At 35.5% G+C, this 15,101-nt stretch overlaps 1 protein-coding gene across 7 annotated transcripts in view; it reads right to left on the reverse strand.

Annotated features, from left to right (window-relative positions):
• LOC150079226 (lisH domain-containing protein ARMC9-like) overlaps nt 1-15,101 on the reverse strand; it is a 446,058-nt gene that overhangs the window by 220,410 nt on the left and 210,547 nt on the right. For all 7 annotated transcript variants that reach the window (XM_090383948.1, XM_090383946.1, XM_090383947.1 and 4 more), the window contains exons 13-14: nt 14,352-14,442; nt 2,070-2,196 (exon numbers count right to left, since the gene is read on the reverse strand). In XM_090383948.1, the coding sequence (XP_090240074.1) occupies nt 2,070-2,196; nt 14,352-14,442 (218 nt within the window). The remainder of the gene's footprint in view (nt 1-2,069; nt 2,197-14,351; nt 14,443-15,101) is intronic.

A 15,101-nucleotide genomic window follows, 5' to 3' on the forward strand; every position in this document is an offset into this window, starting at 1 on the left:
TAGAAGACTGCTCTTCAAATATAGAGCAGTGTGGCATTAAGGGCATGTTACTTTATGCATGAAGGGAAGGTTAAATGAGAGAACACAGAGAGGAGTTATCAATGAACACTGCTCTTCATGGGAGACTCCACTAATAACTAATGTTACTAGTGGAGTCTCCCAGGGTTCAGTTTTGGGGTCATTGTTTTCTCTATTTATTAATGACATTGATGAAGATATATCAGGCTTAAATGTCTAAATTTGCAGATGATATAATTGTTGGGAGGGTAGTTAATGATGGTAATGTTACTGCAACAAGATCTAGAAAAATTAGGCAGGTGGGTTGAGAAATGGCAATTGAAATTTAATGGTGACAAATGCAGAGTATGGCATATGAGTAACAGCAGTAGTGTATCTACCCTTTTTCGGGCCTGGAAGCAAAGAACATGTTCGGGCCCCTACTTAATTAATGAAAATTTCAAAAAGAGGAGACATCCAAAGACGCCGGGCCCCTAAATGGTCTGGAGGCAATTGCCTTGCCTGCCTACATGGTAGCTACACCACTGAGTAACAGTAATTCTAGAGTACTCTAACAACTGTGTGAAACTACACTTAGTGTGGTGGAAAATGAAAAGAGACCTGGGGTAATTTTGCAGTCAGATATGAAGTTCTCTGAGCAGTGTAGACAGGTTGGCAGGACAGCTCAGAATGTTTTGTCAATGATATACAGGAATTTTGCTAGCAGAGATAAGGTTATTATCTCACTGTATAAGGAATGGCCAGGCCACATCTTGAGTACTGCATACTGGTCCGGAGGCCTCATTTTAGGAAGGATGTAGAGCTGCTGGAACAAGTACAGAGAAGGGCAATAAGATTGGTGAGAGGAACAATGGGGTGTGCTTATGAAGAAAGGCTTAAATTTTGCAAGTTGCAGCATCTGAAGACCTGCAAGGTGATCTGATTGAGGTGTTTCAGGTTTTAAATGGATTGAGCAAGCTCAATGCTGATGGGATTCACCCTCTTGCTCAGACTACACTACCTTTTACTCTGTGGGTGTCAACACATGGGAGAGATATAAATTGAAATTGAGGAAGGATGTTGCAGAATAGATGTGTGGAACTTTGCCTTTAGTCAGCAAGTGTTGATTTCTGGAAAAAAAATTCCATCTATCGTTGTGGAAATGGATAGCTTGAATAAATTCAAGTAAGAAATAGACAAAGTTTTGGAGGTGATGGATAGGTGAAATGGGAAGGTTTTTTTTTTTTTTTTTTGGCTGATGCTGTATAAGCTTGTTTTCTTGCATTATTTTCCACTACTAATAGTAATTCTAATACAAGCTCTTCTGCAATGATCACCTCAATCATTAAAAAAAAAAAAAAAAACAGATTACTACCTACAGACTAAGGCTTTTTAATCAATGTGGGAGCAGAACAAATGAAGCAAAAGCTGCATCTAGCAAGGAATTTTTAGAATTTTCAAACATTTTATGTTACAAGGTGTTAAATTTTTTTTCCATAAGATATTCTGAATTTTTATTTTTAAGGTGAACAAATGACGGTAAGAATAAGAAACAGAATACCTTCTCCAGCTTGAAAAAAATCAGCTTTAAATCACACGGAGAACTGCTGGAGAAAATCTGGGGTGAATCAATATCTCTAAAAACAGGAGACTAAACAGAGCCTTAGTTATGACATTGTACTATATAAAAAAACACGTCAAGAAGGTGCAAGGTGGCAATTGAAAATACATGGTAGTATGTTTTCTGTAAAATTAATAAATCAGTTAAATAAAACACCAGCATAAATTGAAAGTGGATAATTCCTGTATATATCATCTTATGTCTTCACAGAAATTTATTTATTTAATTTTTCCACCCAAGCCACAAGATTCTAAACACAATCACTTGTTTATTAATATAAGGCATTTTCTAAGTAGCAATGGACACAAATCTTTATTATAAAACATTATGCAGAATTCATTTAAATTCTGAAATGAAATTAAATTTAAATAATTAGGAGGAACATGATACCCATCGAAATTTATTCTTCAGTTTCACAAAGCAATATTATATTAATAAAAAAATAACATACCTCATGCTTAACTTTTGAAGAGTACCTAGTGTCATATCTCTGGTTACTGAATCTTGTACCTGATTAGCCAGTAAATTATCCTGAAGCACAGCAAGCAGCTGAGGGCACTGTGAGAGGTAAGTACGTCCTATAGATTTTTAATAATTATTTAAGTGAATGTTAATAAATGTAATTCCAATAATATTTATATAATATATAATAATCCCTACTATTGAAATAGATTAATTTTTCCACAACTTTCTTTTCATTCCTATTTGCAGACGGGGTGAACAAATGAGTATATTGTATAGCCCCTCTAATCAAAGTTCATTGTGTTCCTTCCGTTCTTAAATAAGAAATGAATTTATTATTTAAAAAATATATCATAACTTGAATAAAAGTTAGAAGAAAACAAAACTTATTGAAAAACTGGAAAACATACCCAATTATTTTAAATTAGAGGAGACTCCAAGTTTAGCAGTTTCTGATAAGGAATATCAGAGCAGACATATGAACAGATAAGTACACAATTAAAGCATAAGAAACCTTAGGGCAAATGAGATGAGTAGTGGTTGGAGAAACTGATAACTGAGATCTATTAGTAAAAGTAACTGGGACTTGGAAGATTGAAGATGATTATCGTTGAGATCAGAAATGAAATCAAGTATATTTGTGAAAATTTGAGTTTTTTTTTTTGTTCCATTAGTTTGATTATTAATGATATAGCTGATGTAAAAGTTAGCAGGGAACATGTACAAACTTATAAAATTTTTAGATATGGTGTATGAACAGCAAAATACATCCACCTCTCCTTAACACAATGAGACCTTGGCAGTAGCCATTAAATTTAGCAAATTGCTCAGACTCCCACCATCACAGTTGGCAGAGTAGGGGCAGCAAGATTATCTAGATGATCTGAATGCCTCCTAGAGCATTAACTACACAACAAACTTATTAGCATTAACTAATAAGTTTGGTACAGTGGATTATGTAGCATTCATCCTGTAAAAATATTTTTAAAGATGTATCCTTGAAATTTAAGGAATATTAATCTCCTCATGATGATGTCCATTATAATCTCAAAAGACATGATGCATACTGCATGACAGAAGAAAAGGTAGTTACAGGAGCTCTGATATGGAGACCAAAAACACAGTTTTCATATTTCAAGCATCCATTAAGCAAAGTAGTGGTATTTCACAAGGTTATAAAAGTCATCTACCAATTATGAATTGGTGTCACAAAGGGTCAGCCATTCCTCTATGTAGTATGAATTCCATTCCTTGACCTCTAATTTAATTGGTTTACACAAGGGTGATTCCACCATACTAGGTATAGTATTTTTTGAAGTTGCACAGGGTAACTAACATTCAAACCCGCAGCACAAAAAAAAGTGCAAGCAGACGATCTGAATTGTAGAAATGGCAGTAGAAAGCAGAAATTCAACTTAGACTTGAATTCAGATCCATCAGCATTTTAGACTCCCAAGTGGCAATCTGATACATGATACTATCAGGATTACTAGCATTGTTTGAGTCCAGAATATTTTTACTCTTAGTGGCATACAGATATAAATAATATAGATAACAATCATCTAATTGGTTTAAATATTTTATGCCGTTTGCTGTGTTAACCATTTTTTCCTGTTTTTTTGGTTTACAAGGGAAGGTTATGACAGTCCAGAATCAGTGGGCTGAAGAGTCGATGACAGTGAATTACAAATGGAGAAATATGAAAAAGTGTGTTAGGTTCTGTTTTGCAATCATTCACAACTACAGTTATATGTTGAGTTCGCTTTGCAGTAACAACATCTACTTAATACCTCGTGGGCCACCTTTCACCTGTAATACAGCCCTTGGCATGGGCTCTGGAAGGTGTTGCAGGGTGTCCTGTGATAATGCTACCCATGCATTGCACAATGTGTTGGTATTGACTGCACTTTTCAGATGGATGGTCACAGCACTGAATGTTCTTTTCCAGTAGGTCCAAAACATGCTCAATTGGGTTGAGTCATGGGAGGACAGAGAATCCACTGCTATGTTCCTGAAATCAGTTAACAACCTGCCAACTGGTTTTAGACAAGTTGTGTTGTTGCTTTATATGTTGGAGATGGAGATACACTGTTATCACGAAGGGATGTACCTGGTCAGCAATGTTAGAGAGGTAGGAATTCCCATCAAGACAGTGATTAACGATAATCATAGGAGCCAGGACATAAAAACAGTCCCCAAACCATAATGCCATCACCTCCAGCCTACCAAACACCAAAAGTGCATCCACCAGGTGTCATGATCACATGTTGCTTTCCTAAATGCAGATACGTCCATCAGCATGATAAAGTTTGAAAGCGATTCATCAGACCAGGCGACACATTTTCCCACCAGCGATCCAGTGTTGGTTCTGACATACACATGCAAGGCACAGTTTGTGTCTTGCAGTGAGAACAGGTACCTGTGATGGCCAACAACTGCCATAGCCTATATGAGCTAATGTCTGGCACACAGTCCATGTAAATGCTGATCTTGCTTTTCCTACATTGTACTGGGGGATTAGTTGGACAAATGTGCTATGTTGCTGCTGTGCTATGAGATGAGACATGCAGTTCTCACCACAGGTTTCAACAACACCTGGCCATCTGACTTGTGACCTTTAGCTGGTTGTTCGACTGCCATTGAGCTAGTCATGGTGGATTTGTAACACCACAGAAGAGGTGCACTTAACCATGTTGGCTGTTGTTGAGATACTGGCACTTATACATCTTGCCCTACAATCATTTCACATTCAAAGTTGGAAAGACTGATGCCAACCTATTCTTCCTTGCAGAAACTCAAAAACTGATCGCTATGTATGCAAACTACAATCGGCTGTTCCTGACTTTGAGCCAGCATCACAGATCAGTCCATTCTTACATGAGGGTATTGCTAATGTAAAGCCAACTCAGTGTATAGGTTGAAGCAAAAGCAGAGGAAAACAGGTTTAAACAAAAATTGTTGGATATACTGTGTGCTTAATTAAGGTATATGTTTTTTCTAGTTGTTTTCAAGTTATGATATCACTATAAAGGCTTGGAAAGGGGGGAAAAAATCCATTTCACATTCAAAGTTGGAAAGACTGATGCCAACCTATTCTGTATATTTTTTGACGTTCTAAGCTTCTCTGATTTCTTTCCTTCCAATTCCATAAATGATGCAACAATTTGATATATCTCTTTTTGAGGAGCAATTTTGTCTTTTACTCTACCCTTACAACCTTGTTTATATCTTTTTTTTTTTTTTTTACAATAAACCGAACCTTAATGTTCTGTTGGTGGAATTTTGACAGATATGATAAGTAGTAGAACTGCTTTGTGATGTTTCTTCTGAATTAAATAAACCACTGCTGGCATTGAATTTATGCTACAGGGTATCGTCATCTATCATAACTGCCCCACCAGTTATATGTTTCATCATAAAATCATTGATCTGTTGAGCAAGCTGTTTATCCAGGATGCTTGGATCTATATTCATCACTTCAAAACTTTCTCTTTCAGGAGCTCTACGTTGGTATACAAGTTACACATTATACTTCTGTTTTATTGCTATGTCTAATATATATGGTCTTCACTGCATTGCCTGATCACAATAAATACTGCCATTAGCACAAAGACATCCACTTAATACTTCACCACAACCAAACCACTCCATTACTATTCTTCCTCAGTGGCCATTAACACTTCTTTATACGGTCAAAAAACTTTCCGAAAGGAGCTTCAAATATTTCTTAATAGAATGTTCTGGAATATCTTGTGACATATATGTCATTAATCTCTTCTGTAAATGTGCATGCAAACACGCACACAGGCATACACAGGATGGCTACAAACATTTATGTAATGTTTTCAAAATTCTATTTATTCTAACCCTCAAAACCCACAAAAACATGCTAATAAGAAAGGTAGATGCCCATTTGTTAAAATACTTTTTAAAATCTTTCAATGATACTGCAACTTGAAAATAACTGGGCAGAATATTAATTCTTGTACACCTTAATTAGACACGTGTCCAACAACTTTTGTATAAATCTGTTTTCAAACAGGAAATAATTAAGATACTACAGCTATTTTACCATACTTTTGCTTCAATCTTTATAGCTCTGGTTGCAAGCAACTGAAAAGCAAAGCCTGTCACTTTTTCAAATTGTCCCATTTGCAACTTACTGCAGATTTTTTCACCCCAATCCGATACCAAACTTTTTGTGATTTTTCATTGAGGTGTGGCTAATAGGTGTCACAAAAGATGATGATTCATTTGGAAGATTAGAAATTTCTATCTGCATTCCTATTGTGTGGTGCTTGTGAATTATTTTAGTATATGCTGATCTATTTATACAACATAATTGTATTATCCTTTTTTACCTTTTGGTATGTTGTGTTGCTTTCTTGTTTATATTTCATAGGGACTTTTTTCTCTCCTTTTTACATTGCTTCCATTTAGAAATATGTCAGATGTTTTCTTTTATAGTTTGTGGCATTAGATTTGTTATTTCTGACTATCACGATTGTTTTTCCACACTTGGTTCAGACAAGTGTACCTCTGCATGCTGTTTCAAATTGATTATACGTCCAGCACTTAACGCACAGTAGTGAGTTTGGTATATATATATAGAATCGTAATATTACTGCGTTTAAAAGGTTAACATAAAATATTGCACGTTAAATATGGAACGAATTGATTAATGCCATCGTGAGATAGAACATTACATCGGACGTTAGATATGCCATAATTAGATAAGTTATAGTGCAAGAACCCTCCATATTATTCGAAGTGTAGTAGCTCATATATTTAAAAAGGGCAATATTAATAACCTGCAGTACGTCACGTAAGGACGTACTGCAGGTTATTAATTTTCCCACGTAAGGCTTATTATATTAATTAACCTATTATATATGTTTTTTCATTTTTACCGGGAGTACGGTCAGCCGGGGTCTGCCTCGATTTTCAAACTATGGAGGGTTCTTGCACTATAACTTATCTAATTATGGTATATATATATATATATATATATATATATATATATATATATATATGTTCACACTAAACAATTTAGGAATCCAGCTTTTATTAAATGTCAGAATCTGGTTTTGGATTTTAGTGATGTTCCCATTTTTTTTTTCCAATAGTGATCTGTTTTATTTCTATTATTCACTGCTGTTAACCTTTAGGTGCAAATTAAGTTAAAAGCTAAATGTCTTGTGGTTCCCAAAAGATAAATTAAAAAAAAATTCAACTGCAGTTATTCCCTTATTAAACTTTGTTTTCAAGTTAACTTTGGGGTTCCTCCTCACCACCATAATCAGGTTCTAGCTTTCTTAATTACCTTCCAATATGTCACACTGTTAAGTTCATAAATGTGCTAGTGTTCCAAAAAAGTACTGAATCTAACACAGCTCCTTTTCAATAATATTATAACTTATCTTTGATCCTCTTGCCTATTCTTATTGGTTATAAACCAGAAAGAAGTCATTAATTAGATTAATGTTTTTGTTGACAACTCTTTAACTGTTTCTTAGCTACTAAAAAGAATTAGGTATTCTTAAGAACAAACCAATAGGAGCATCAAAAACAGAAAGAGTTTCTCAGTCACATGAATATTAACATCAGAATATTCTGTATGGTTATGAATAGGATTATTTTATTTACAATTGTTTTGGGATGAATCCTTCTCAGAAACATGGGACGAATTTCTTCAATATAAAGTTTCTCTGATGGTGCTGAAATTTCCATCATGCTATTTGGAATCTTTGAAGAAGACAGCTGAGGATGCTGTTTTAAATAATTTGGATCTACCAAGTTATCCTTGATATTTGGCTCAAATCAACGCATTTGATAAATGAGTTCAAGTGCTATTAAAATCTGCTTTTGGTTACAGCTTCCATCTGCAGGAAATTATAGTTTCTAAATTGTTAGTGCCCATAACATGACAATTCTAACTAGGCAAATTATAACTTATTTTTGATTCTCTTGTCTAACCTTATTGGTTATAAACCAGAATGGTCATTAATCAGACAAATATCCTTTTTTTTTTTGACAACTTGAACAGTTTCTCAGCTATAAAAAGAATTATATACTTTCAAACTTAGTGTTAATACTTAAAACTTTTTTCTCATATTTTTTACCCACTCTCTCTCTCTCTCTCTTTTTGACTATTGTTCCACACAACGGACAGTGTCATAGTACACATTAACTACTGTTAGGCTTGCTTGTGTGTATGTGTGCGTGTGTGTGCGTGTGATGGCAACAATGCATTTTTCAACGAGTTGGTGGAAGTCTGCACAATGAAATCAAACAGGCAACGTATTTATAATTAACAATAAACCAATATATTGAGTATTACAATACATCTGCCTAGATGCTAAGGTCAAATAGAGTTACCCTGAGAGCTAGCATTGAGGCAAAAATGTGATTACAAAAAAGGGTAACACAGTTTAACTACCAGTAAATTCTTAGGAGATTAAATCTTACTACACTGCTTGTTTAATTCACTGAGGATCTCTTCTTCATTGAAATTGAGAAGGTCCCACTCAGAGATAATACTTTGAGGTATTCAGGTTTGCATGGGGATTAAGTAACTACCATCAAGGGTAGAGGGAAAGGTTTTTGTTTTCATAAAGGCAACTACAGTGGTCTCAAACAGTTTTTTAATTCTATACAGTAGGATCAACTGATGATGTTACCAATGGTGAATTCTAAATGGGAAGCCTTCAGGGACTTAATCTTGGAGGCTACTAGGCTTTTCATACCAACTAAGAAATGCTGTTCAAGGTTAAGGCCTAAATGGAAGTCAGATGAATTAATGAGGCTCGTGGCAGAGAAGAAAAATGCATGGGATGCATATAAATTATCAGGCGACACAGAAGCCTATGGCAGATATAAGCTAGTCTGTAATCAAGTCACAAAGGAGATTAGGCAGGCGAAGGCAGATTACGAGAAATCTTTGGCAAAGGACGCAAAGAAAAACAGCAACGAGCTCTTTACTTATGTAACCTCTAGAAGGAAGGGAATGAATCAGATTGGTCCACTTAACATAGATGGTTCAACTATTGATGTATTGATGATCTTGCTCAAACAGCTGATAAACTGAATGAGTATTTTGCATCTACATTCACACGAGGAGTTATCCAAAGAGGTGTATGCCAGAAGTTTATCAAACTCTAACATGAAGCTAAGTGATTTTGTAATAACTGAGAGCAAAGCGGAGGAGAAATTGTTGAAGTTAAACATAAAAAAGGCACCTGAGGCAGATGGAATCTATCCAGTTATATTGAAGGAGGCAGCAAGGGAAGTAAGCAAACCTTTAGCCATAATTATGAGAGCATCCTTAGAGTCAGGGAAGGTCCCCATGGACTGGAAGATGTGCAAATGTATCCCCAATTCACAAAGTGGATTGAAAGGGTGACACAACCTGTTAGTTTAACTTCTGTTCTGAGGAAAATAATGGAGTTACTGGTTAAAGAGGTGATACCTAGACAAAACAGCAGTAATAACTCAGACACAGCATGGGGAAGTCTTGTTTTACCAATTTGATTGGATACTACTATGTGGTCACAAAGGAACTGGATGCAAAAAATATTTTTGATATCATGTACTTGGATTTCAGGAAAGTTTTTGATACTGTTGCACATGGGAGACTGCTTTACAAATTGCAGCGGTATGGCATTAAGGGCAAGTTACTGCAATTGCAATGGATAGAGGGATGGTTGAGTGGGAGATGGCAGAGAGTGACAATAAATGGACACTGCTCTACATGAACTAATGATATTAGCGGAGTCCCCAGGGTTTGGTGCTGGACCCATTGTTGTTTTGTGTATTTACCAATGATATCAATGAAGGTATATCAGGCTTAATGTCGAAGTTTTCAGATGATACAAAGGTTGGCAGGGTTGTTAATGACAATAAAGACAGTATGCTACTGCAACAGGATCTAGAAAAGTTAGGCAGATGGGTTGAGAAGAAGCAACTGAAGTTTAACACTGACAAATGCAAAGTACTCCATATGAGTAGCAGTAACCCAAGAGAAATGTACCAACTGTGTGATACTACACTCAGGCAGGTGGAGAATGAAAAAGACCTGTGGGTAATTGTGCAGTCAGATATGAAGTGCTCTGAGCAGTGCAGACGGGCTGCCAGAGCAAGTAATGGAGTTTTGTCAATGATATATAGGAATTTTGCTTGCAGAGACAAGGAAGATGATTATCCCTTTGTATAAGGCAGTCAGGCCACACCTTGAGTACTGCGTACAGGTCTGCAGGCCTCATTTTAGGAAGGAACCAGAGTTGCTAGAACAAGTACAGAGAAGGGCAACAAGGCTGGTGAGAGGAACAAAGGGTGCACTTACAAAGAAAGACTTAAGTTCTGCAAGCTGCAGCATCTGGAGACTAGGTACCTGCAAGGTGATCTGATCAAGGTGTATAAGGCTTTGAATGGTTTGAGCAGGTTGAATGCTGACGGGATACTTCCGCTCGCTCAGATTAAGAACCTGAGGGGAATAGATTCAAAATGAGGAAAGACAGTTGTAGAATAGATGTGCAGAAGTTTCCTTTAGCCAGCGGGGTAGTTGATTGCTGGAACACACTTCCATCTGTTGTTGTGAAGTTGATAGCATAAATAAATTCAGGGGAAAAGTGGACAAACTTTTGGAGTGAATGGATGGGTGAAATGGGAAGGTTTTTTTTTTTTTTTTTTGGATGACGCTGTATAAGCTTGCTTTCTTGCATCATATGCCTGCCTCTGCTCATACTAATATTGACCCCAGATGCTCTCGCTTTAGGAAAGCAACTTGAATAGATGTCAACAATCTAATTAAGTGGTCTAAAGTGGACTTGTTTCTTCATAAGCTGCACTGTATGTTGGAGAGAGGTCATTTGATTCTAAGTACCATGTAAGATGAGCATTGGCCATTCTCTTAAATAGTTTGTACAAACAGTTAGTCTGAGCAATGAGATGGTATTCTGTTGGAAATTTAAGTCTTTCTTTGCTTAGCAAAAGCAAGAACAGTTGTTTTCTGCAAGATGTCTGGAAATTCCTCTTCAAGGAAGATCCTGTTGTATTGGAAGAGCAGATGGTCAATGGATTTTGGTGAAAGGCATTTAATCATTTCATAATGGATGTCATCTGGTCTGAAAGCAAGTGCCTTCATAAGGGTGAGAGCTATTTACAACTTGTGAATGATAAATGGCCCATCATATGGGTAAATACATGACTTGTCCCAAATAAGTATATGACTCCACCTTTTCAATTACTGCTCCTTCAATCATTATATCCCTTTCTGTGGCATACTTGTTCATCATTACTTTTGTTTTAACCATATTCATCTTTAGTCTGAAACCTTTACTAACTCTGCAAATTGTAAATGGTTTAGGTACTCTCCGTTCACATTGACTCCTTTCTGCAATCAGTCCAATCTTCTGAAAGCTTCTTAAAGGGCAGCAGTAAACAACTTCGGAGATATTGTCTCCTTATCGAATTCTTTCTCAATTTCAAATTTGCTATTGTCTTTGTCTAGTCTAATAAAGGAGGTAGCATTTTCTTCAAAAACGTAATGTATGGTGTGTCTATGCCCTGTCTTTTCAGTGCCCAAAACATTGCCTTATGCTGTATGGAGTCAAACTGTAATAGGATATAATGTACACAAATTACTCTTTTGATGGTACATTCAATTCCATTTGTGTCCCAATGGAAATTTATTGGCAACCTTTTAAGCACATGTTGCCTTACTGCTATTTGCTGGTTTAATTGCTTTTTTGGTTTCCTGGTATGAAATGTTCTTTGTCTTAAGTCTGCATTTTGTTTTCTTCCTTCCACCTCTGGTATGTTCGAGAGTATGCAGGGTGCCCTTGCTCCCACTTGACAGTTAATGCAGGTGGGTTTTGTAACTGTAATTTTGTGGTCTTTTGCAAAATCTTCTCGGATATAGTACTGTAGGGAAAGACAGCAACAGATCCCACATGATTCTAACTTCGAGCCATCTGTATGAATTTATTATAATGCTGTAACTGTAATTTCATGGTCCTCTGCATCACACCGAATTCATGCAAGTGCATCACAGCAGGCCATTTGAGTGTTCATATTTTTCATACCTGAAGCATCTTAATAGGTCTGGAAGACATGGATATATTGTCTAGTTCAGATAGTTAGCTTTCATCTTATTAGGAGACATTGGCTTATTGAAAGTAAGGATAAGGTATCTAGTTGTCACAAGATTCCCATTCTTACATGCAAACATTTGCTTTGCAGCTGTCACTCCTTGCAATTTTAGTTCTGAACAGATCTCATCTTCCGACTCTTCAGGGAGGTCCCATTCTGAGATGACACATCAGGACAAGTTCAGTGTCTTGCACTGTGTTACTGTAATTGGCATTCCCCCAATAGAGGTGGCTCAAAGAAGCTGTTCTGAGTTTCATCACACTTGATTTCAATGAGGATATTCCCAGAATGTAGCTGTTTCAGAGTTTTAAGGGAGCCTGCCAACTCTTCTAAAATCCTTAATTCTTCTGAATAAAGAAGGGTGACATTTTCCCTATGGGCCTCTCTCTGGTGGAATGGATTATCAGGTATCTAGGTGATGGACATGGTGGGGTTTCAGTTCTGGGCCTCTTTGCTGAAGTATTAGTGTCTATATATATTTTTTTTTATTTTAATTTTTTTTTATATAGATTTTTTTTATATTAATCCAAGGAGTAACATAAACCTTTAGTTTCAAAGCTCACTTGGCTATTTATTTCCTAATGATATCACCTCAACTCAGTCTGTCAGTAACTTCTCCACCTCTGACCATAACAACAACTAACTCCAGAGCAAAGAATTTGCTCCATCTTGATAGGAAAAAAGCTGTTCCCATAAAAAAGCTAATAAAGCTTTTATGAAACAAAAAGGTGAACTTAATTCTCTTTTGAGAAGAAAATTAAGGAAATATAATCCAGAAAGTCACAGATGCCATGTGTTTGCTAAAGTTAACCACATTCATAGCAAAGTGAATAAGATTTTGGGATACATCCTGAAAATATAAACTTCATGTATACAAAAGTCAATAGTTAAACAATAGACAAGTTTTGTTCTACTTGCACTTGAATGAATGAAGTAAAAGACATTAAAAACAAGGATTTAAAATCCTTGGATTTTAAATCTCCTTTGAGAAAAGTGTGCAACTTTTTGCACCACTTCATCAAATTAACGAAAAACTTTTTGAAAAATTTCCTTAATATAAATACAATAAATACACACTTTCTCAGAGAATGCATTATGATTTTAAATACTTATTTTTTATTATCAAAATTTATTTCAGCTTTAATTTAAGTAAATAGACTGAGAATCGAGATTCAACTGACATAAGCTTTTGCTGCTTAATTATTATATTATTTCACTGTGACACTTGAGACATATACCATTATTCCATCATGACAGCAGTTTTGCTACTAGTCACTCATTTGGAGAGGTCTGGGTTTGATTCCCACCTATGATAGGAGGTATTTCTAAAGTCCACTTCAATTAAGGCAGTGGTTAAATGATCTCAGGTGGAAGAGTAGGGTTCCATATGAGTTATTCCAAGGTTCTCAGCATGTACAACATGCAAATCGACCCATGAACAGAAATTTATAAAGACAACATATGATGGTCTAATATATTCTAAGTTCCACATGCACCCTAAATGCATTAATAAAACAGAGTTTACCATCAATAATATGTTTTGAAAAGCATAAAAAGAATATATATACATATACTTTATACATATGTTTCATGCTCACCCCTATTTGGTAATTTCATTCCTGTGATCATGACATACAGTTAAAAAGGTGGCGCCTCCGTAGCCAGGTGAGCAGGAGCAGCAGCACACGCTTCTTGATTAGACCTGGGTTCGAGCCTGTGACCACCAAATACGGAGGATGCGGAAAGGTCAGGGAATGACCACCGCATATCCCCGGAGCAATATGGCCTTAGTTGCTAATGCTCCTAAAAACCAAATAACAAACAAACTAACAAACAATCAAAAAGCGTTCTCAGCTTCAGGAAGGAAAATCGTTTTGCAATTTTTTCATTAAATTTCTTTAATTGTGTTAGATTGATTTTTAATTGTGTTCATTTGATTTTTAATTATTTTTTACTGTAATGTAAGATTTTCGATTTTTTTGTTTTAATTGCTGGAGAGTATCATACGGAAGAGTTCTATGTATTATATTGAGGTAAACTTCTCTTAACATTTTACAAATATATTCTTTATATATATATATAATGACTATAATGTTGGATGAAATTTCTTCATTATTCTTACCTTTACTAAAAGAAGCAAATGCATTTAGAAATCGAGCTAAGGTTTGACGAAGAATTTCAGTTGTATTTCTCATCATATGCAATACCCGTTGCTGAAAAAAATAAAACCAAATAAAATAATAATATATTATTTTATTTTAAATGTAAATTATTTTCACTTAATAAAATATACAGAACGATGCTGAAAAGTCTGACCACAGTTGAGGAGTAGTTCTAGTGGCCAAAACAATGAGAAAAGTTCAAATAAGTCTGCAAATTCTTCCTTAATGATTTATAGCCATGCGGTTACTCCCGATGGTGTTGGTGTCACTGTTAGCAGTGTTCTTTAAATTCAAATTGGCTTTTATTTCATCTTATTACAGATTTTGGTGGACACAAATCATTATTCAAATGCTGAAATGGTGTACATTAATAGTGTCCATGTATAATTTTTATACGGCCCACGTGGAAAGTGAACTAAAACAGCATTTTAGAGAGTTGTATTACAATGTGTACAGGCATGCAAACGTCGAGCTGGACTGTATCAAACATGCACATGTAGTTCAGTGCAGTCATATGTAAGCTAAATACTTAATTGTAAAAGAATAAGAGAAGTTTACCTCAATATGATATGTAGAGCACTTCCGTATGATACTCTCCAGAAATTAAAATGAAAACAATTAAAAATTAAATGAACACAATTAAAAATCAATTTAAATTAATTTAACGAAAAAAATTGCAAAACGATTTTCCTTTCCAAAGCTGACAATGC

This window comes from Mastigoproctus giganteus, chromosome 10 (genome assembly GCF_048544385.1).
Source record: "Mastigoproctus giganteus isolate SK-2022 chromosome 10, ASM4854438v1, whole genome shotgun sequence".
NCBI classification, from domain to species: domain Eukaryota; kingdom Metazoa; phylum Arthropoda; class Arachnida; order Uropygi; family Thelyphonidae; genus Mastigoproctus; species Mastigoproctus giganteus.